Below are 22,994 nucleotides of genomic sequence, written 5' to 3' on the forward strand. Positions count from 1 at the left end.
CATGGTTTACCATCAAAAGTGTGATGTGCGTAAATAATGTAAAGAAAATTTGCCAAGAGGGTCTAAAAGAAATAGTTTTGTCATCGGGATTCAGAAAATGTGAGGTCTCACTACAGAAGACAGTTTGTAATAAACCAGATATGTGAAAGCTAATATTTCATAATTACTGATTATCACTTATATCAATGCTATGCATCAAAGCATGATTTAATAAAGTAGTTTCTTGACATCAGATATTGAGAAGATATTAACACTGGCACTTGGTCTGTATTTTTTTTTCTGTAACTGGTCGTTAAAACTACCAAAGTGTTCATGGTGGTTTAAATGTTCCCAACAATTTTAAAGAAGGGTCCAAAAACCTGTGGCAAGTTTAAGTCAGGGGATGAAGACCACTAACTTTAAGGTGAAAACTCATGTTTCATGATTAATAAACACTGGTGAGATATGAATGATTTATCCTCAAGCAAGAACTTGATCATTTCATCACACATTACTCAAATGGGATTCACATGAATGCCTGAAGTATTTATATAAATTTTGAAACCCATTTATATGTTTGCAAACTAAAGGGTGCAGCAGTTTCATCATTTCAGCAATAAAAGTCAAAAAGAAATGGTCAACCATATTTTCCTGAGAAATTTAAGGGTGAAGATCATGCAAATTTTATATGAATTAGTTTTAAAAGAAACTTGGAAAAACTTACATATCACAGACTCTTTTCTTTTAGAAACAAAGTAATCACCAAGCTGTGCTGACCTTCATCTTGCTTCTGCTGTTTATTATTTTTTTGTTAAGATAGAGATTGAAGAGTAGGAGAACAGTTGGGGGTTGATGGATGAGATTTAGAAGAGTTAACATCAAATAAGAGGCAGGAAGAAGGAAGATGAAATTAAAGACTAATATTTTGACAAGGAAAGTGTAATGGTTCTCTTTTTTTAAAGCTATGAGTGATCAGGAAATGGAAAACCAGGAAACTGTATTGCTATTTTATAAAACTGAGTAAATATACTTTTGTACATTCTATTTTGTTATCTACTGTTTTGCCATAATTGTTTCTTAGTTTCAGCAAAACTGCGTTGTTGACAGGCATTTGTGTTTTTTAAATTTAATATTCAATATTGTGTCAGTATTGTAAGCAATAGCTTTACTCACATAAGTGACTGTCACTTTCTAACACCCATATTGTTTGAATTAGTTTGCCAGCCTCAGTTGGTGTTAACATGAAAAATGTCACCCAAGGCTGCTGGTGTAAACTTCAGAAGCTTTGGAAATTAACATCCTTAAGACAAGCAACTCAAGTGTGACATTCCCCTCCAAATTTTGTGTACATAAATAAATTACTTCTTTATCTTTAGTTACATGAAGCAACTTTCATATGCTGCATGTGTAGTCTTGACATGGTAGGTCATGAAAATTGTTATATTAGATTTTCATAGTTTGAATAGTTTAACAGACTAATGAAAAATTGTGATTCGTCCATGCATTTCTATGCAATGTTTTTTGGCGAAGCAAAACGAAAAACTTTTTATTGGAATTAGCAGATTTTTGTTTTTGTGCCTTATAGATCAGATGGCAAGGTGTGGCATCTAGAAGCACAAAACCAGCAGTGCATGACCCTTTGGTTAGAACAGCTTCAACGAAAACGACGTCTTTACAACAAGCGCCGTACAGTGATATCGGAAAAAATCACATGGACTCATAGAGTAAGCATACTTCTTTTTCTGGATCCTTTGTAGCATAACTAATTATAAGTAATATTTGATGAAATGGTAAAGAAAAGAGGAAACTACATGCATAAAGAAAACATTTTCAAGATCTCTTCATATTAATCTTAGTACTTGAATTATTGCACATTGTATGCTTCAGATATTTAAATTTTTTATTCTACTATTTTTATTAATTGTTGCATTAAAATTCATAATATTTGTTGTTTACCACTGGCAAATAAAGGTTTTAGGCAACCTGGGTGAGGAGAACAAAATTTATCCTCAGTCACCTAGAATACTCGATCATAATCTTCAAGAGAAAGAGTTTATTATTGCTATTAATTTTAAAATGTACTTAAGTCAGAAGGATACAGGATTGCTGGGAGGAAACTTGTAAAAAAGCTAATCGAAAGAGTCTCAAGAACACAAGAAAATTTCTTTTGTATTATTTTGCTTACAATTTTTTTTTAATAGTTCATTGCAATTATCCTGATTAAAAAAATTAAAATGATGCAGTTACCTGATTGCAACAGCTTATAAATTAAATCTTTTAACACTACAATTCTGATTCATTTTGACAATCACTTACACCCTGCTGAAAAGACAATACAAAATTAATGAATATGAAAAGCTATTGAGAAGATTCATCAGTAAAATAATTTTAAAGGTAGGCCACTGTAAATCCTTCTTGTGTATGATGTCAGGCATCAGGAGTCAAGGGTTGTTTCAGGAGGCAAAAGTGGACTCCCAAAGGATATCATGTTTCAGCATGAAGAAACTACTTTTATCACTATTAAAAAAAAAAAAAAAAAGAAATAGACATATTTAGAATACAAAACAAGGGTCTCTAGTTTTAGTAACAATACTAATAATAAACAAGAACGGCAATAATAACAATAGAGAACCTATACATAGCACATTTTGTCTGACTGGCAGTTACATGTTTGGTGTGCTTGAACAAAAGAACTGTATGAAAAACAAATGTGGTAGCACAGCGCAGTTTGCAAAAACAAAGGGGAAGAGGGCACACAACCCTTACAAATGGAGGAGACCACCAGCGAGTGGAGGTTTTCATAAAAGAATTGAGTCTTAAGGCCAGACTTGAAAGCTTCGAAGGTGGTCTTTATGCAAAGTGATAGAGGCAAGGTATTTCAAGACTTTGGCCATACAAGGAGGGTTTTTAAAACAGATTCTACCAACTAACTGCATTTGCTTGGTGTGCTCATCAATCACTGGGTCTCATGTCAGTTCAGCATGCTGCATTAACCTTTCTTGTCACAGTACAGTTTCTGTTGCTGGCATGGCTTCAAGTGCTGCCAAGCCAATCTAGCAAAAGATTCAGGAAGGTTCTAATGTTTACTCATTTTTGGAGTTGAAGGTTAAAAAGGAGGAAACATTCTTTATTCCCCAGCAAGCTAACGGCTCACATGATTTATCCAAAAAAGTTAAATGCAATACTCTTCCTTTGAGCCAATGAACCATTAAAGCTGAGCACCTGTATTGTGTGTTTGGCACTTTTTTCCTATTCAGAATAAACTATAGTGTCAAGTTTCTTGACGAGATATGTGACCCTTTACTAGATAGACCTAACAGGAAGCACTTTAGCAGCAAATGAGATACTTCATAAACCAGGTGTTCTTTCTAGGAGGACAGGGGAGTTTTCCAGAAAAGCTGTAACTTTCTGCTCCATGATGTATTCCATATTCAGCTTTACTGCACTTCTTGATTGTGCCTTATGATAACTCTATCGAGTATACAGTTGCTTTGGCATTTCATAGATTAGTTGGTGCTAATTAACTCTTTATTTTATTTTTCAGAATAAACAAAAGGGCAGTGGATTGACTGGACAAGAGCAAGGAGGAAGTGCCCAAGGAGCAGAGGATCCTCTGAATGCAACAGCTTCATCCTCCACTGATCGAGCAGATTCCATTCTGCAAGACGATGCACAAGAAATAACAAGCAGTAGCAAGACTGGAATCTGGTCACTGGTCAACTTGCGCAAAGAAATACGCAATGCCGTTTCAGATATCCGCATGCAGATCTCCCCGACACAAGGTAGGGTAAATGCTGCCAGAGTTATATACAGTATATTGCAATTCATTAGATGTAATCACTCATGTAGAGTGATACTTTTGAAGAGATGTGGGGAGTGTGGAGTGGGTGGGTGTATATGTGTGTAAGTGAGAGAGAGAATGCATGTAAGAGAGATAAAGATCTAAAATAACTTAGCAGCATTCTACAATACAGTTTAAAAGTGCAGAGTTAAACTACAAGTTTAAAAAACTAAAATAAAGACCTAGGTCAGTTATGATGTATTACACTGTTCATAGGGTATGACATGTGAAATGTAGCTTTTTGAAATGTGAAATGTGCATCATTCTGTTTTGAAGTCAAAGTGCGATAACCATTATGCTCCCAAAGCAGGAGAGCTTTAGTAAAAATGACACAGATAAAGGAATTTATAAACTGCTGCCATACACTGCTTGTTTTCTGTGCTGCATAGAAAAGCTGTCGCCACCACATTCACCGTGCGTGGAAGATGCCAAAGAAGAGTGGACCATTCTAACTGATGATATGGACTCCAACAACATGCCACCTGTGTTTGCTGCAGTGCAGTCACCACCACCGCTACCACCAAACTCTTCTGCAGCTTTAGCCAAATCTGGACAGAAAACTGGTGGCAAATTTGCTTCAACATTTAAGTTTTTGAAAGCAAAGAGCAGAACGCCCAGTGATAGCAAGGAGGGTGGTTTGAAGAAGCAAAACAGCCGATCAGGTAGCCTTTCCTGTGCAAAGTGCAAACAAGTAAGTTTGTATGAAAGTGTGCATGTGGCTCAGTTTGTGACACACGTGGACATGCACATATATTTGCTGACGCTTATTGTATGATTAACTATTTGTTTGTTTGTGAATCTTGATGTGCGGCACATTAACCTTTAATCCACTTGGGGAAATGTGCTTTATAAAGTCAATTATTATGTATGTATTATTATGATGTATGCATGTGGATATCTATATTTGATCCTGTTTTTGTATATGAATTCCCTTATGCTTCCATAAGCACATATGTTCTTAAGATTTTGGTCCCACTAACTCATCCTAAATAGAAATAGAATTAGGTCTGTGGTTCCTTTGCTAGAATGGTCAACAGTTTTTGAAAAAAAAATTATTTTTAAAATGAGTGTTAGCTGTTTATCAGCAGCTTAGGTTTGTGTTCCTCTGACTCTGGCATTTCCATATCTCAGGATTTGGGTCTACTTCAATGTGGGAAGATGTTGTTGTCTGCATTCATAACAAGGGCTGTTGTTTTGTCTTTCAGTTGGAAGATGAGAAATTTTCTGCTCAAGAAGAACTAAAAGATGTTGAAGAAGAGCTTCAGGCAAACAGGGAAATTGTCAGGTTACTTCAGAAGGAGCTTGATGTGATACGAGTCAGCTTAGAAACAAGGTTTGGATGTCACCATTCATCTACACATGTGTGTATGTGTGTGGGTAAGGGGGGCGCATATGTTTATTCCCATGCTGCTGCTTGCAGTCCACCCAGCATGATTTTCCTTTCTGGGGGCATGGCTTGGAGGTGTGTCCTCTTGCACCAGACCCTAGTCTGACTGCAGTATCCCCTTCTTGTGTTGGAGTTCTGCAGCAATCCCACCCTCTAGCCCAGTTACCTCATGCAGCATTCGACCCTTGGGTCCTCAGCATGGTCCAGAAGAGCCTTTTCTTAGTTTTCAAACAGCCATTCTCCTTGCACTGAGGGATAAACTAGATGTAGCCTTAACTTTTATTCTTTTTCAGACTAGAGAGTGAGGGAAAATCAAATGAAGAGATGGATCTTATGTTAAAGCAGCGAGACAAACATGTTGTAGAGCTGCAGCACAGCATGGCTACATTGCAGGAAGAAAAATCATTGCTGGCACAACAGTCAAAGTAAGTTTGAAGTTACTTTCTTCAATAACTTCTAGTTTGTTTTGTGTGTAGCCAAGCCTTTTTTAAGGATGTTTTATAAATTTGTCTTTAAATGTTCTTTTAAAAAATAAGCTAAGAATTCTTAAGCTTTATTAATTGTTTTGTTTGTAAAATTGTAACTGCTTTTAACTTGGTGATGGGATGGGCAGGGGTTGGGAGTAGAGCAGAGAGGGAAGGGTAAGTTTTGGTTCAAGAAAATAAAACCAGTTTTAATACTGTCTACACACATTAACTTGAAAGACAGATTTAGAGAGTATATACACGAAAAATAAGTGTATGAACCCTATCATTCAACTTTGCAATTAGGCTTTCTATTTCACTAGGAAACTGCAATTATATTGTCATCATAAAAAAGTACTTTTTAAGAAGGGGAGCGATTTGACTGAAAAAAGAAAAAAAAATGATGTAAGTGAAAGAGTAAGATGAATATGGGTAAAAATTATAGAGGTATACAGAGGTATGTGGCATGTAATAAACCAGAAGGCACAGTGTGATGAAGGCCAGGAACAACAGAGAAAAAGAAAGATAACAGAATAAAATAAAAGACACGAATAAAAGAGAAGGTAAAGTGCAGGAGCAGGAATGGCGATATCTGTTCATAGAGATTACTATGAGAAGAATGATATGCCAGTTAGGTTAACTTGAAGTATAGATAACATCTGTGAAAGTTTGGCTCTAATGTACAGGAAGACAAATGGCAGTTATAGTATGTAAAGTTTCTTCACAGGTTTGTCGAGAACAACTTGACAACTTTTCGTGATCAAGTTTCAATGTTGCAAGAGATGCTGAGTGCCAAGGATGAGACCATCGTGCAGCTCACGCATAAGATTTTTGAGTTTGAGAGCAATACCCATGATAGGGGTGATGATGGTGAACGGCAGCATTTAGCTCCTTTGATGCCTTCAGGGATTGTACCTGATGCAAAAGAGCTGGAGACATTGAAGGTGATTTTATATCAGGTGTATGTGTTTATACATGCATGCATGTGTGTGTAAATTTTTTATGGTGGTACCATGCGAGGAATGGTGTGGTAGAAGTAATAAATTCCCATCTGCCCAATGCTGGCATACTTCTGTACTTCATTCTTTCTTGGGCCATACTGGTGCCAAGATTCCTCCAGGAGGGTGGAGTTTAAACAACTCATTGACATTCTTGACCAGGACAGTTAATTTCCCCTCACAAAGAATCTAAGTACTTCACATTTTTTATTTGGTAAGAATCATTACTTTTTGTTTATTGTTTCCATGCTTTAGGGGAAAATTGCATTCGACAAGGCAGCAACATTGTTGTTGAAAAAGATTACCAGCAAGCATCCTAGATTTAAGTAAAAGTAATGAAAACTGAAAAGATGATTTCACTACCAGAATTGTGAGAAAAGTTCAGAATTGTAATGTTATCAAGTCCTTTCTCAACATGTAGAAATCCTTTATTGATACTGCATAATTTTGTTGCTGTGTAACATAATTTTGTTATAATTCTGAATATGTTAAATATTTCTATTTTGTAGTGTCGTATTGTCACAAAACCTCTCTACTTGTAATCCACTAGTATTTTAAAATTAACATCAAATACTGGCTTAGTTCTTTACATTTTTTATTTGTCTTCTAAAAATGAGTAAGTCTTTTAACTGATGGTGACTGATGAAGGTATAGAGATTGCATGAGCTATTGCATGTACAAAATGGACAAAGTTAATGGGAAAAAAGTTTGGATCAGGAAAATGGCTATAGAAGACTGCCCTTGAATCTTTATGATCATAAAAGTTTTTGTGAGGTCCTTTAGGATGGGGTACAATCCTGCTGTTCCTTAGAATCGTTACAATAAGAGAGAAGTTGAGTTCATGACATTTATCATCATTACATTTGAACGTTGGCACTCTGTGAGGCTCTTGCCAATAAATTAAAGCTTTGGTGAATGTATTTTGTTGTCATTATTTTGTCCCTTCGATGTAGTACGTCAAGAGGTCATAGTGCATATTTTCAGTTAGCCCTCACTGTCATATTTTGGTAAATTAACATTTAAACAAGCTACCTTGTTATCTGGTACTGCTGTTTTTCCTATTTGTCTTGTTAATGGCCATTTATTCTAAGGTTGCAGGTTTTATGAATATGGTTGGCGTAAAGATCTTTTGGGTGATGTTTTTCTTGTAGCACCATCAAAACAGACTTTGTTGATTAATTTTTGCAGGATACTGTCGGTGCCTACCAACTACAAAACAAGTTTCTCACAAAAGAGATAACAGAGCTGAACAAACTGCGCAAATACGATGAACAGCGTGAAAAGGAAATGCTGATGTATGTGAGCTTACAGTGACCTTCCCAGTTGGAGTGCCTGTGTAAATTTGGATTGGGAGATTTCTTTTAAATTGAACCAGCAGTAGTAGTTCTTGCAATATGATGAATTTTTTGGTGTGTAAGAAACGCAGAAAAGCTCAACTGAAATAAATTTTTTTTTACCCTTATTAGGCATTACAGTTATTATATTCACTTGTCAAGGTATATTGGAATCAAGTTTAAGAATTATAATTTGATATTTTCTGAATGGAGGCTGTGTTTTTATATGTGTATGTACATGCCTACATGGAGATATAGATATGTTCATGATAACGTTCCATTTGTGCTTGGACATCAATCTGTTCTTTAGTAACTGGAAAGCGTAATTTGAATTTTCCAGGAATTATGCCAATTTAGAAGCTTTGTACTACCAAACACGAAGCAAGTATCTTTTCCTCCTTAATGAGAGACACGAACCTGTCAGAGGTATAAAATTACTGAAATTGAAGTTTTAGAAATACCATTTCAAATGTCTGAGTTCTGAGATATTATTATCCATGTCTTCTGTGTTGTAGAAGACTTTGTTATTAGATTAAACATGTAATGCCCTTCACTTTTTTGAAGATAATACTTGTTTTGGGATGTGTTTTCCTGTTTTCAGAGTTTTTGCTGGATAGTGTTTTAGAAAAGTAAATGATTTGCAAGTTGAGTATATTGCATTGGACACCATTTTAGTTATGTTTGGGATGCTAATTTAATGTATGACATGAAACTCTTGATGTTGTCTCATGTGGCAGGTGATGAGTCCAACAAAACTGAAGAAGCCGTGACTCAGCTGTTGCAGGAAGCCTTGGAGTCTGAAACAGAAGGAGGGGCAGATCACTCTCGGCACCATTTTATGTCTTCATACAGGTTAGTGCTTGGCCATGCTATGTAAAATCATATGTCTTTTCTTTCTCTTTTTCATGTCTTGTGCATGCTGTGTTTACATAATAGAGCTGAAGTAGTGATTGTTGTTAGATCCCAGACAAAAAATGGGTGCCTTGTGATTTATGTTTGAAATAATTTAAAGCATTTTGTGGTTTAATTAATATAGCTTGAAAATTACAAGGCTCCATGTTCTCTTGACTCCTCTGTGTTAGTTGTTTTTTTCCTGTTGATTCTAAATAGTGGGGACTGCAATCTGTAGGTGCAAGTAATTTCTAGTGGTACATTAGGTTTAGGGTCAGAGCTGTCAAAAATAATCTCTAGAAAGAAGTGGGCATCCACTTGCATTTGTTCATTGGTCTGCCTTTGTCATCTCATCTGACTGTGACTCAAGTCTTACATGCTGCTACGCTTTGGCCATTATTACCTATAATAAAACTTGTTACATTATGTGAATTTCACATTACACATATATTCCTCTGAAAGGCATTCCTTGCAGAAATCTAATCAAAGTCGTTGGCAAGCAGAGATGAAAATATAAAATGCTGCTAAGACAGCCATTTGTAACACACTTAACACAATAAGGAGATTTCATACTTATTTGGGAGGCTTTCTGTTTCATTCATATTTTTTAGCTATCTCTTAGGAGATTATAACCTAATCATAATTTCATGAACATGTTAGTAACATGCTTGTGTCAAGTTTTGTGAGGGATGTAGGTGGGCTAGAATACATGTATACCTCACCTTATGTGGATGTATTTATAATTTCTTATGTGTCAAGAGTATACATCATCTATGGCTTGTGATTATTTTAATGTTTGGTTTTAATTTCAGTATGGAGTATGACTGCTATGGCTTTCTAGTTTATGCTAAGGAAGAAGAGACAGATGACATTCTTGTAGCTAAGGCTAACAAGCTGGAGTGGCAGTCACATCAGCTGGCTAATCGCATCAAGGTAAAATATACTTGTGAAACACTGAATTTTCCCCATCTTGTGAACTTGCTTACACTAATCCTTGCTCTGTTAGAATTATATGAAAGTTAGCGTGTACCTATTTTGAGGTTATGTCAACAACTTCAAGTTACAAATCATCAAATCTTTGAATACTGGCAAGTCATCAGGCACCGATGACATTCCTGCAGAGTCACTCGGGGAAAACCCAACAGCCGCTACACCCCCTGCTGCAGAAAATTTGGGAGCAGGAGCAAGTTCCAGCAGATGGGAAGCTTGGCTAGCTGATAAAGCTACCCAAGAAAGGCGACCAAACCCAGAGCAGCAACTGGCACGGGATCAGGCTATTGTCCATTCCTAGCAAGGTGCTGACCAGAATCATCCTGGAGAGATTGAAGAATGCCCTAGATAAGAGATGGGGCAAGAGCAGGCAGGCAGGCTTTTGGCAGGGTAAAACATGCACAGACCATATCGCTACACTACGAAATATTATTGAACAGTCCATCGAATGGCAGTTGCCACTCTGCATGACATTTGTGGATTTTGAGAAGGCTTTTGACTCTGTAGACAGGGAAACCATCAGGAAGCTGATGCAGCACTATGGATTTCCATCAGAAGTTCATTGCCATCATCCAGCAGCTGTATGAGGACTTGACATGCCAGGTGATCCACAACGGGAAGCTGACTGATCCCTCGCAGTGAGGACTGGTTGTATGCTCTCACTGACAATCTTCCTGATCGTCATAGACTATGTCATTTGAAGAATAACCTCTAACAGCAAGACGGGCGTTCAGTGGACCTTGGCCATGAGGATATCGACTTTGCAGTTTACATCAGCCTGTTGTCCCACAGACAAAGCTCACTTAACTCTCAGAAGAAGCAGCGATGACTGGCCTGACCATCAACATTAAGAAGATGGAGGTAATGCGGGTTAAGAACAAACAAGAAGCCCCACTCCAGCTACAGGGGAATGTATTACAGAGTCTGACCGCTTCAGCTACCTTGGCAGCATAGTCGGCAAAGATGGAGGTGCAGATGAAGATGTAAGAAGCCAGATAAATAAAGCCAGGCTTGCATTCCACATCCTGAGACCTATCTGGAACTCCAAGGCTTTATCTTTTCAATGCAAACTTAAAGTCAGTCCTTCTGTATGGATCCGAGACATGGCATGTGACAAACACCATCACCAACAAGATTCAGACATTCATCAACAGATGTCTGCGCCACATCCTCAACATCAGATGGCCCGAGAAGATCTCCAATACAGACCTGTGGGAGAGAACCAACCAAAAAGCCTGCCACCCAAGACATCAAGAAGCAGATAGGGCTGGATCAGTCACACCTTGCGAAAGCCGGCCAATAATTTAATGAGACAAGCTCTGGGCTGGAACCCACATGGGCTGCACAGGGTTGGGAGACCCAGACAGACATGGAGGAGCTCAGTCCACGGTGAGACATTACATGGCATTACATGAACTCAACTGGACTGATGGCAGGGTGTAGTTGCAGCCCTGTGCTCCACTGAAGGTGTAAAGGAATAATAATAATAATAGGAAAAGTGAGTGGAGCATTTATGTCTGAATGTCATATATGGTCCCATCTTTCATGAATCTACCATATTGTGGTGTAATGGCCAGTGCGTTTTGTGAGAGAAATGTTCCTTGCATTTTCTGCATGATTGCATGTCTCTTTCAAGTAATTTTGACCATTACAGGATGATACTGAAGCCACATCCAGGCAAATCAAATGGGAAAATTTCATGGTAGGGCAGTCTGGAAAGCCGCTACAACGTTCACCTGAGCTGAAGGCCCTTGTTCGTATGGGTGTGCCACATGCGTTCAAGGAGCACATTTGGAAGGGGTAGGCATGTTAGATGTATTATTATCCGGCTGTGCAAGAGCCAAAAATATACGGTGAAGATTCAAGAATAGTACAGGAAAAAAAAGCAAAAAAAAAAATACATTCTCAGAAAGCTGATATGAAAAATGGGCTTCACAGCCCATTAGTAAAACACCATATAGTTAAAACACTGGGTACTTGTGACGTTACAACTTTACAGTTATGTTGACTGAAAAGCATCACCAAATCTGAATTTAAGAACTGTATGTAATGTTAGAAAAATAATCAACAACTAAAATAATTACCCTAATTCACCATACATGAAAACAAAGAAACAGTAAGTCCCTCCCTTCCCTTTTTACAATAAAAGTCTTTGATAACAGTTCACTTTGAAGCAAGTCTGTTTTTGAAACCTCTGCTTTCCAGTCTGGAGTTTATACAAAGAAACTGATACAGTTTTTCCCAGTTGCCGCCCCATAAGATCCAGCACACCAGCCAACAACGAACACAAAAAGAAAGAAAAGAAACTGGGCAGAAAATTACATTCCTGAAAAAAATCTAACAATCATGTAAATTTACGATTAATAATTTATTCTCCTCTAATTAATAATTCAATCAAAAACTTACATAGAAAGATTCAAAAAAACAAAATTGAGGCAGACTCAGCTCAGCAGGTTTCATGTGAATAATTTACATTTTTAATAAATCTGGTCAAGATTTCCCAACTTTAAGTCTGGTCAGGACTATACACACTGCACTGGAGAAGTGAGTCAGGTTCTTCCCCTGTCCTAGTCAAGGACACGTGACAGGCAGCAAAAATCAGTCTCCTTTTTCCTCAGTCCTAGCCTTCATTTATACAAGTGCCACCCCTCAATGATGCCTTTACATCAAAGAAAAAGTGGCCATCATGAGACGCTCACACCCATGCTCATTCCTACGCACATAGACCCATGCTAAACACTTGCTATTAGCCCACATTTTTCATTCTCATTCAAAGAAAGAAAAAAATAAACAGCAGGTTTGTGACAATTGTTGTTTAAACTTGTGAAACCTACTGATCACGTTACGTCACCTGTCCTCATTATGCTTGTGGTGGAGGGATTTTCCATCTATTGGTTTATGTAAACTGACATGACAGGACATATCCTTTAAGGTGGGATGTAGATGCTTGATAAAGTAAATGAAACAAGCAATGTTAGAAATTCCTTCTTCTTAAATTTTTTCACCCAGTGTCATTTGCTTAGAATTGATTAATGGTTAATTATGCTTTCTTATATTTAGATGCATCAATCTGCATGTTGGTGCCACCCGTGACAAGTTGGGGCCACAATATTACAAGAAAGACCTTGGTGAAAGAATAAAGAACAGCAAATTTAATCCGGCTGTCAAGCAGGTTAATATGACAAATTGTTTTGGTGCTTTTGTTGGTCTGAACTGTGCAAGTAGCATTGAGAGATGGTGAATGGAAGAAGGACTTGCGACAGCATGAGTCATAAAAAGAACTTTATAATATCTGTACACATCTTTAAGTGTTTAAATTGCTTTAAAAAACTTTTTACCATAAAAACTATTCATCACAAAATGTAATAAGAGGCTTCCTAATTCCTTGACATACTCTCTTGTCTATGGCCCAAGTGTGGATTGCCTTTCTCCTGTCTCTCCATACAGTGACCACTTTTAAGCCTATGACCTTCTCTTTCAGGAATATCTGCAATAACTGCATGGTGGTGGCCTCCCCTTCTTTCCTCCTCTTTTTCCTGCCCCTTTTCATTTTTATTGTCTGCAAACTGACCTGCTGTATTTGCTTCTCTTTCTTTCAAGCTCAGTGAGCTCACTGCCAAATAGAAAAAATGCAGTATATAAATGCTTTCATTATCATCATCATCATCGTTGTTATTATAATTATTAGATTGACTTGGATCTGCTGCGGACACTGCCAAATAACCGACATTTTGACTCCATGGACTCAGATGGCATACCTAAGCTGCGGCGTGTGCTTTTGTCCTACAGTGTACACAATCCTCTTATAGGATATTGTCAGGTTGGTCATGTGATCACTTGCTCTTTTTTTTTTAGCAGTTTATTTTCCCACTAGTGGTGATCAAACTTTTTCAAGCTTGAAGATTTAAGCATGCACAGAAAGGATTTAAGGACCAGACATCCCAAGAATATTCCCTTACAACAATATTTTTCAATAATGCAAAAATAAAATTTTTTAAGACTAATTAAAGGAGTAGTTTTTGCTTATTCTGTTAAACATAAATATGCGGTTTTAATAGAAACATTATTTTGGCCATCCTGCCTATATAGTCATTTTGTATCAAAGGTTTAACTGTCTCAGCAGTTTCTGGTTGCATGAATTTGGCATCTGTGTATATTTTGTATGTTCTGTTATGTTCATCATATTTAAAGTAAGACATATGTCACTTTGATGTTTTCATGATTCTCTAAGTATTTGATGTCTGTATTGCTGGCCGAGATTTTTATATGAATTTGACCTTAGGATCTGATGTGTGTACTGTGCATTATGGCTAAAACAGACTTGGCCTTAGTTGCTGATGTTTGTATCCCAGGGCTTAAACAGACTGGTGGCCATTGCCCTGCTATTTCTGAGTGAGGAGGATGCATTCTGGTGTCTGGAGGCCATTATTGAGCACTTGATGCCCAAGGACTACTACACAAAAACACTAGCTTCAGCTCAGGCTGATCAGGTCTGTCTTTAAAGAGAAACACGAGTGAAACATTTTTTTTTCTTTGTGATCAGGTTAAGTTCAGTTTAAAGTAATAATTCCCAAATATCAGTACATTATTATGCTTATTTTTTAAGATATAAGTCTTCAAACATTTTCACCTGCCACTAGGAAAGCAGAAGAAAATTACTGTCCTATACTGGAGAGCTCTGTTGCTTATAAGTAGCATTTGTAGCAGCGAGTCAGCTCAGCAATTTTAAATCTTTGAAGATCAAAAATTAATGGGCAAATTGCAGTCTTCATTGTATTATTATTGATTGTGGAAACAGTTAAGTAAACTTTTCCACTGTGTTTTCATGTGCTTTGTCTAAAGTAAATTCCTGTAAGTTTTTTATTTGATAGATGGTAAATTTCCAGGGTTGCAATTTTATTTTATAGTTAAAACTGATTTCTGAAAATGACTTTTAGTAATAAGAAAAAATATCATACCATATTTCTTATGATGCAAAATTTACCGTTTACTTATAACCCTCATTTCTTTTTTTAGCTGTTTGGATCTTATGGTGCCTTCACATGTCAGTTGTATAATCATACAACTGATGATGATCATGAACTTGTAGATCAGATGGTGTAAAAGAGTCGGTTGCATATCTGGTGCTTGAAATTCCAGCAGTTGACTTGGTTCTTCGATGCTGTATAGTTGGCATTGCCTCTCTGGACAATCACTTTTGCACACTTTTGAACAAAACAGAGATCTGTAAAATTATACAGATCTCTGAACAGAGTTATTAATCTACTTGCATTTATAGCCATTATCTTTAGTAACGAACTGTATCTGAGTGTCGAAGAGAACTTTCAACAGCTGCATATTGTGTCCTGGTCTGTTTTCTTTTACTGAGGATTGCATCTTTCCTCTTCAAATTTAGCTCACGCGGACAATGCTATTTTTAGAAAAACTGCCCTTTTGTCACTTCTGCTTTTCTTGACAAATCCAGGTTTATATTAAGGAAAAAACATTAATAGAATGTTTCTTGTTTCTCTTCATCATAAAATACCACCAGAATATGTTTTTGTGATACTTTATGTTCTATTTCCAGCAATTTTTCACTGAGCGCTCGTCTTGCCCTTAAAAAAAAAGCAAGTAATCACCATGAGAGAGAAGGGAATCACTCAAATTTCTACCACATTCTGAAAACATCTTCTTGTGTTATAGCTATTATGACTGCAGTAAAGCATGTTACATGATCTGATTTATGAAGGATTATTGGAAAAGGTACCTGCTTTGCCTAGGCAGTCTCTTTCCTTGACAGACTTCCATCGCTTTGTGTTGTGGATCAGATTAAAGGTCAGCATAAAACAGACAACAGTTTTGAGTAAAGAGGAGACATTGTGGTCCCAGCCACTATATGTGTTTCACTGAATTTGCTCACACTCTTCCCCCCTCTCATCTCTCTCTCCCCCTCCACCATCAAGATGTCAAGATGTGTTTTTAATTTTTGTTGTTGTTGCTATTTTTGTTTCAGAGAGTACTCAAGGAATTAGTTGCAGAAAAGCTGCCTAAACTCTATGCTCATTTTGAGCAGTATGATGTTGACCTGTCGCTCTACACCTTCAACTGGTTCCTTACCATCTTTGTAGACAATGTACGGCCAGAGACCTTCCTCTGTGTTTGGGACACCCTCTTGTATGAAGGAAGCAAGGTATTTGCAAGTCTCTAATCATCAAGCTGTAGCAATGGGTGACAACATTCTTTTAGTATTTACTCATTAAAGTTGCATGCACATGTATCACTACAATACTATTTCAATAGTATCTATACTGATCAAATACTTTACTTATTGCACTAGGTTCTATTCAGGTTTGCACTTGCTTTCCTGAAGTATGCTGAAGAGGAAATTCTGTCTTTCAAAGAAGCACACCAGATCTACCGTTTCATGCGCGCATTGGGAGAGAGGATCACAAATGTGAAGAAGATCACACATGTAAGTAAAAGATTGTACTTTTATGTGAAGATCAAGTATGCAAAATCAGCCTTAGTTTTCAGTTTTTCATTGCTTGTTTCTTGCATAAGACAGGACAAAATATGGACTGAATAGCAAATAAACAAAATGGTTTTTGAAGCAGTATGTTGTTTGTGTGTTAATAATTTTGGAAATAGCTTTCAGGTGCTGTGATTTTTTTTTTCAGTCTGATAAATGATTTTGTAAATTAAAGAGTATTTCACTAAAAATAACATGACATACAAAAATCTCATGGCCTTATGGCAGTTGATCAGTGAAATGTAGGGGGTTCACTCTGTCTAAGGTAAAGCATATAGAAGGTGGACCTCAATCCTATTTTTATGCTACCTCTTACCTTTCCAAATAGATCATAGACCCATCTGCTGAATGGGCATAGGAGGTTCTCCATGAAGTTACTGAGCAAGAGCAGTGATTTACATCCTCAGTCAATTCACTGATTCTTGTTTGTCATAGGGTTACTTTCAGAAATGTGAGCTCATTTCTTACATGGTTTTGCAGATAGCATTCCACGAACTGAACCCTTTTCCTATGAGAGCCATCACTAGCAAAAGGTTACATCATCTTCTGCAAGTCAGGGTGAGGACCAGAATGTTGTGGTTTGAGAATTAATCAGACATTTGAAGGAAATTATTTATTTTGGGTTTGTTTTTGTTTTTTGTTTTTTTTTGTTCTCATTATACAATTTAGGAGCAACTATGCTTTTGAGACAGCATATTGATGATGTTGAGAAAGAGGGGAAGAACTCTTTTTGCCTTGTGGACCAAGTGACAAAAAGAAGTAAGAGTAAACCAGATTATTCTCTAGCAATTAAAGTAATCTGACTATAGGAAAGTGTTTTCAAAAACATCTTTCTTGCTTTCTGAGCTGAAGATGGTTCATGATAGATTGTGATTGTGTTTAATACGTTTTCTTTTTTTTTTTCTATTACCAGGAAGAGCTAAAAGAATTAGATGCAATTCGACAAGACTTCCAGTCTTCCCATTCACAACACAGCCTGGAGGGCTACGCAAGTGAAGATGATCTGGATGATGTGAAAGAGGATGATGGTTTCCTGTCATAAAATATCAAGGGTTATCAAGTTCTGGGTCACAATACTTTGTTTTAGGAACTGGCATTTTTCTTCAACCATGCAATTGTGTAAACAATTTATGACTTTGAAACTTTAATTTGTAGTTGTTCTTAGAAATGCGTCCTATGACAGTCTCAAAAGTTACAGCAATGTCTTTGAAAATTGCTATTCAGGTGCAATGAACATAAATACTCCAACAGAAATTCCATTCAATTTTGTGTTGTCCTATGTAATATGACATTGTTTCTAATTTATTGATTCATTAATCTAGATCCTTTTTTCAGTATTTTGTTTTGTTTTAGATTTTTAATGTTCTTTGCTGCTGCTTAACTTTTTTTTTGCCTTTGTGACATAAAATGTCTTCCAAGACTTAAATCATATGCTTATTTGTCTGGAGCAACAAATGATAACTCTTAAGACAAACTTTGAAATCCACTTAAGCCATATCAGTGTAGACTTAATGGGAAAAGATTAAGCAAACTGCTCTGCATAATGGTGCATTATTTCTGTCAGGTTGTAATAATTTAATGTCAGAAATGGTTGAAGATTCCCACAAAACATTCTAAATGTTATAAAAGAAGGGTGAGTCAAAAAGAATCATATTAAAATATAAAAGAAGGTACATAGTTGCAGTGGGAAGGATCAGAAAATTTTTACTTTCAGATTTAAATTTTACAGGCTGTACAAGGTACACAAGAACCAATCTAACATCTGTGGTCTTAGCATGCAAGATCAGGAAACATTTAGCTTCAGATGTAAACTGTACACACTACAAAAAATGCCTATCATATATTTTTTTTAACATTGAATGATCAAGTTAGCTTTTTTTTCACTTTTACTTGAACATTTTGCTATGCACGTTTTAAATACAGCACAACAGAAAAAGCAAAACTTTATAAAGACTGATCTATTGGAAGAAAAAAAGATTTTCTTCTGATGAAATGTGTGTTTCAAACATTCATTCCTCTTTCATATGTGCACTCGCATATAGCATGTAGCTAATACAGTAATAATACTGTAATAACACCCACAGCATGTACAGTAGTTTATAAATTTCCTTTTTGTGAGATCCCTTTGTCAAACTAAAAACATATCTAATGTAAAACCATTTTAAGTCATTTAATTGCATGTCAGCATCTTGGACAAAACATGTAAGTAAGATTAAGAGGCTACATGTGCAGAGGTTACAAGTGAAGTAAATTTATCTTCGTCAAGGGACTGTTACTTGTGGTCAGATCGAGATCTTGACCCTTGAATGAAAACCCAGTCTTAGAATTGTGTATCCATGGCTGAAAGTTATCACAGTCTAGCATACAAAATATATATATATATAAAGATTGTTTTCATTATCTATTTTCTGCAGTTGAGTTTATCAACAGCCTGTATTCATTTTACCTTCTGTTTTCACAAAAACAGAAAGATTTAATACAAGTGTAGCATTTCATCGTTGTGCACACTCAGCATTATAATTCTGAAGCTTTGTTATTTGGAGTCCTTTTTATTTCATTTTATTTTTTGATGTTTTTTCAAAAAGCCAAATTGCCAATAGGTGTATAGGGGTGGTGGATAATGAAAGAGCCGATGTTCACGAAAAATGGCAAAAACCTATGTCTTTCTGGTGTCTATGTTGTTTTTGCAGGCTGTAAGGGTGGGGAGGAAGTACACGTCCTGCTGTATATAATATATTCTAGAGTCTAGACTGTCTGTGAATTTTGTAGTCAGCTTGTGAAAGTGGAAAATTGCTGCAGTTTCATGCTCCAATCACACCTTTTCTTCCAAATAAAATATCTTTTTGTTAAGGTCTTCCTCACCATGTGGATTTAATAAGATATTTATTTTAGTGACTGGGGGCTGTAGGAATGCAATATTGTCTAAACTAAAAATATGAATCATTTCCAAAGAATGCAGTGAGGGAAGTCTGTCCTAGATGAATGTGGTCACTGGATGTCCAGCTGATTTGACTTTAACTTCAGCAAGTTATGTTGACTTCTTTCTAACAAGAGGTAAAGTGAAGGTTATATATACCATATGCACACGATAACATTTTAACCTGGAAATGCAAAGATAACTGTAAACTTAAGAAAGAACGAGAGTAACCTTAGATGACCGTGTGTTACAGTTCAGAGTCTCTTTATCTTCTTTGCTGCTTTTGCAGTACTTTGAAAAGTGAAATGATTGACTGTATGCTAAAATGAAATATTTTTTTGATTTCCATATGATTGCCTGCTTACAAATTATTAAGCCTTTCCATTAAGTCCCATTCATTGCCGTCCATGAAAAATAAGAAGCTGTTTGAAATTAAAGATGTTTTGCAGACTTTACACATTGTCACACACATCATAAACACAATAAATAAACATATTGTTGACATATATTGATAATATCTTCTGGAAAACTGGAGCTGACTGAGTTGACTAATGGCAAGATCCTAAATTAGGATTCATTAGTGCTATGCTTGCAAAATTCATACTGAGCAATAGATGTTCACACTGATCAGACCTGCTTACAGGTCTCCTGTAATCATTATGGTGAAATTATCATAATTAAGGGAATTAAGGTCAAAACATTACAGGATAAAAATGCTGAATCAAGCTTACAGGTTTTCCCCAGGAATTTCATGCTTTCTGTGGGAATTATAACAGGGTGTTTATCCTAATGTAAAGAGGTCTGACTACTTAAATGTTTGTAAAACAGTAGGTACAGTTTCAAATCTATTTTGTAAAACCTTTTTCATAACCATTTTTAAAGATGAAATTTTGAAGTTTTCTTGATTTCTTGTATGTTTAAACAAAAATTCTGACATCTGAAGTCTGATCATCTGACTTTAGATTTGGCTGTATAAGGTTTTTAAAGGCATAAAAAGCGAAAAAGAATTTCATGCCAGTTATGTGCAGTTTCCTGGAACTGAGTTGTTGGTTGTGACATCACTCAAAAATGGCTGAGACTTATTTTGTGTCTACAGAACTAATGTGTGACGCTGAATGTATTTGCAAACCTTTCACACTTGGTGCTGTAGCTGGTGCTAAATAAAGAATTCCTTTTCAGCAAGCTAACCAAAGCTCATAGTTACATTTTTTGTACAACAGTCAGCAGTTTTACTCTTTAGGATCATGATTGTTGGCACCAAATGTTTGAAGAAACAGAGTTTTCAAATTGCAGCCTAGCATCTTTATATATTTAAAATTTTGTACTATGTGTATTTTTCTGTCAAATTAGAATTTGCCCAATGAGAGTCTGTTAGTCTGTTAGAGATCTTTGGTTAAACAGTTTACATGATTAACTGTCAAATGTATTTGATTTGTTTGCATGTTTTCAGCAGTATTGACAGATGTGTGTTTAAAGTGAAGAACTATTTTCTAGCTTGTTGAAGTTTTAAAGAATGAATATTTGTAGAATACTGTGATGGACCAATGGTTGACTAAGATTGATCTTTTGGAAGTTGCAGTATTTACTGGCACTGAGTAGTGCTCATACACATATTTCTTGATTGTTTGACAGGTAAGGGTTCCAACATAGATATGGAAAAGCTGCCTTTGTTATAGCCATTTATTCTTTAGATCCCTTCCATGTGGGAGGTTTATTTTCTGCCATGTTTGTCTACTTACAATTCACTAATTCAAGATGTTTGAGAAATTCGTCTTTAGCTGAGAGATGACATATGGACATGTGTTACACGTTTGCAGTGTAGCTGTTAAAACGTTTCTTTTGGTGAATATTTGAAGGTTTCAATGGTGCTTCTAATTGACAATCTTTACCAAAGGTGCCCAGCATGTCTCAATCAAACTATTGTGCTTTCCATATTCCATGTTCTTCACACTCAGTTGGTATCAATGCATGGAGCAAACTCTTGTTACATCTGTGATGTCATATTGATGGTTTGTACTAGTTAATGTGTTGTAGAGATTTAAACAAAACATGCTGACCTCAGAATTCCTAAAATAAAAATTCGCAGTTAATGGCATGAGCAGTATGGTAGATACATGTACTTATGCATTAGTGCAATGAAGTAGCCCACACATGATTGGGTGTGTGTATGTGTGTGTCTGCATGTGCATATTGTAAGAGTGCATAGCTAGTGTGGCATCTATACAAGTCATTTCCATGTTTGTGCCTACTTAGACAATTTTGAGTTCTTTGAAAATCTAACAAATTGTATAATGTGATATGCTGAACTTATATTTTGAATGAAGCTTTGAAGTATTATTTGATATGCAACTTTTAGTATTGCTTGAAATATTGTTTTAGTGTGCATTATTTGAGACTATGTTTGAAGATACTGTATATGATAAAATAGAGATAAAGTTTGCATTCACTACATGGTTATGTGCAGGACAGTTATCTTCTTGTGCCACTACAATGGTGGGTTTGATGTGACAACATCTCAACTTTGCACTTGTATACCATCTTGTGTTCTGCCTGTGTGTAGTTTAGAGATGAACAGTATTCAGGTCTAAGTATTAGTTGTGTGCCTTTATTGTAAAAATGCAAACAGAATGTGCTGTAAAGACAGAGACTAAAGTTACAAGATTTCAGATTAAAGGAAGAATGAAAATATTTATTCGTTATATTTTTTTATTATAATTTCGAAATTGTAGTCTATCTCCTTGTGATATAAACAATCTTTACTTGGTGATGATACATGAATGAAGGTTAAACTGAAATCGTTGCTTTGAAAAATGTACAACTGTCTGTTCATTCTAAGACAATATGTGTAGATGTGTATTTGCAGAAGACGTATGAATGATTATGGGGTATAGCGCCATGGGATTTTAGTGCCCGAGACCAGCCAGCCAACTGCAAGTTATACTTGCTCATATTTGAAGAAGACAAATCAAAAGGGGGTTAACCAAAAATATTTGCTGAATTAAAAATATATTTGAAATCCAAAATTGGGGGTTGTTCTCGAAATGGGAAAATTGAATACTCATGCAAGATTCAAAGAATAGAAATCCGCTGTAATAGGCATCTTAACTACACAAAAACGGTTTTAAAATGAAAACGAAAAGGTTGGGTGCCCTTCTTTTGCGGTTTTCACTTCTGTTTCCTATATGACAGATCACTGGAACTGTGTAGCAGGTCAGCCGCCCCCTTAAAAAAAAAAAAAAAAAAAAAAATAGAGGCAAGAATATCTTTTTCGAATATCTGTGGCTGGATTGGTCACACTCTACGAAAGCCAGCCGACAATTTAACGAGGCAAGCTCTGGGCTGGAACCCACAGGGGAGGCACAAGGTTGGGAGACCCAGACAGACTTTGAGGAGATCAGTCCACAGAGAGGCAGAGACAGCTGGCATGACATGGTCCCAACTGGAAAGGGATGCCCAGGACCGGGTCCGATGGCGGAGTGTTGCGGCCCTATGCTCCACTGGAGGCGAATAGGAAACAAGAAGAGGAATATCTTTTTGCCACTCCCCTGGCCTAAGTGTTATTTTGTCGTTTAATTAATCGATGAAAAAATTGCTATCATCTTGTCTATTAGAAGCAGTTCTTCCATGGCAGCTATTCATCATGCACTTCTGGGAAGTGATCTGTAAATGTACAATATCATCCGAG

At 36.4% G+C, this 22,994-nt stretch overlaps 2 protein-coding genes across 4 annotated transcripts in view; one reads left to right on the plus strand and one right to left on the minus strand.

Annotated features, from left to right (window-relative positions):
• Positions 1-720, minus strand: part of LOC112574234 (replication protein A 32 kDa subunit-B-like) — a 20,614-nt gene extending 19,894 nt beyond the window's left edge. Inside the window, exon 1 of the mRNA XM_025255147.1 lies at positions 704-720. Coding sequence (XP_025110932.1) covers positions 704-705 — 2 coding nt within the window. The 5' untranslated portion in view covers positions 706-720. The remainder of the gene's footprint in view (positions 1-703) is intronic.
• The window catches only part of LOC112574233 (TBC1 domain family member 2B-like), a 25,975-nt gene extending 3,978 nt beyond the window's left edge, over positions 1-21,997 (plus strand). For 2 of the 3 annotated variants that reach the window (XM_025255146.1, XM_025255145.1), the window contains exons 2-19: positions 1,565-1,703; positions 3,524-3,761; positions 4,210-4,511; positions 5,026-5,153; positions 5,501-5,632; positions 6,399-6,615; positions 7,858-7,964; positions 8,344-8,429; positions 8,741-8,855; positions 9,707-9,827; positions 11,539-11,684; positions 12,945-13,056; positions 13,573-13,704; positions 14,237-14,374; positions 15,877-16,053; positions 16,201-16,335; positions 16,873-16,950; positions 17,306-21,997. In XM_025255146.1, coding sequence (XP_025110931.1) covers positions 1,611-1,703; positions 3,524-3,761; positions 4,210-4,511; positions 5,026-5,153; positions 5,501-5,632; positions 6,399-6,615; positions 7,858-7,964; positions 8,344-8,429; positions 8,741-8,855; positions 9,707-9,827; positions 11,539-11,684; positions 12,945-13,056; positions 13,573-13,704; positions 14,237-14,374; positions 15,877-16,053; positions 16,201-16,335; positions 16,873-16,950; positions 17,306-17,434 — 2,586 coding nt within the window. In that variant the 5' untranslated portion in view covers positions 1,565-1,610 and the 3' untranslated portion in view covers positions 17,435-21,997. Of the gene's footprint in view, positions 1-1,564; positions 1,704-3,523; positions 3,762-4,209; positions 4,512-5,025; positions 5,154-5,500; positions 5,633-6,398; positions 6,616-7,857; positions 7,965-8,343; positions 8,430-8,740; positions 8,856-9,706; positions 9,828-11,538; positions 11,685-12,944; positions 13,057-13,572; positions 13,705-14,236; positions 14,375-15,876; positions 16,054-16,200; positions 16,336-16,872; positions 16,951-17,305 lie in introns of those variants that run through there. The other variant, XR_003101388.1, reaches the window with a different exon arrangement.
• Positions 21,998-22,994: the final 997 nt, after the last annotated feature.

The sequence above is a fragment of the Pomacea canaliculata genome, linkage group LG10 (assembly GCF_003073045.1).
Source record: "Pomacea canaliculata isolate SZHN2017 linkage group LG10, ASM307304v1, whole genome shotgun sequence".
NCBI lineage: Eukaryota > Metazoa > Mollusca > Gastropoda > Architaenioglossa > Ampullariidae > Pomacea > Pomacea canaliculata.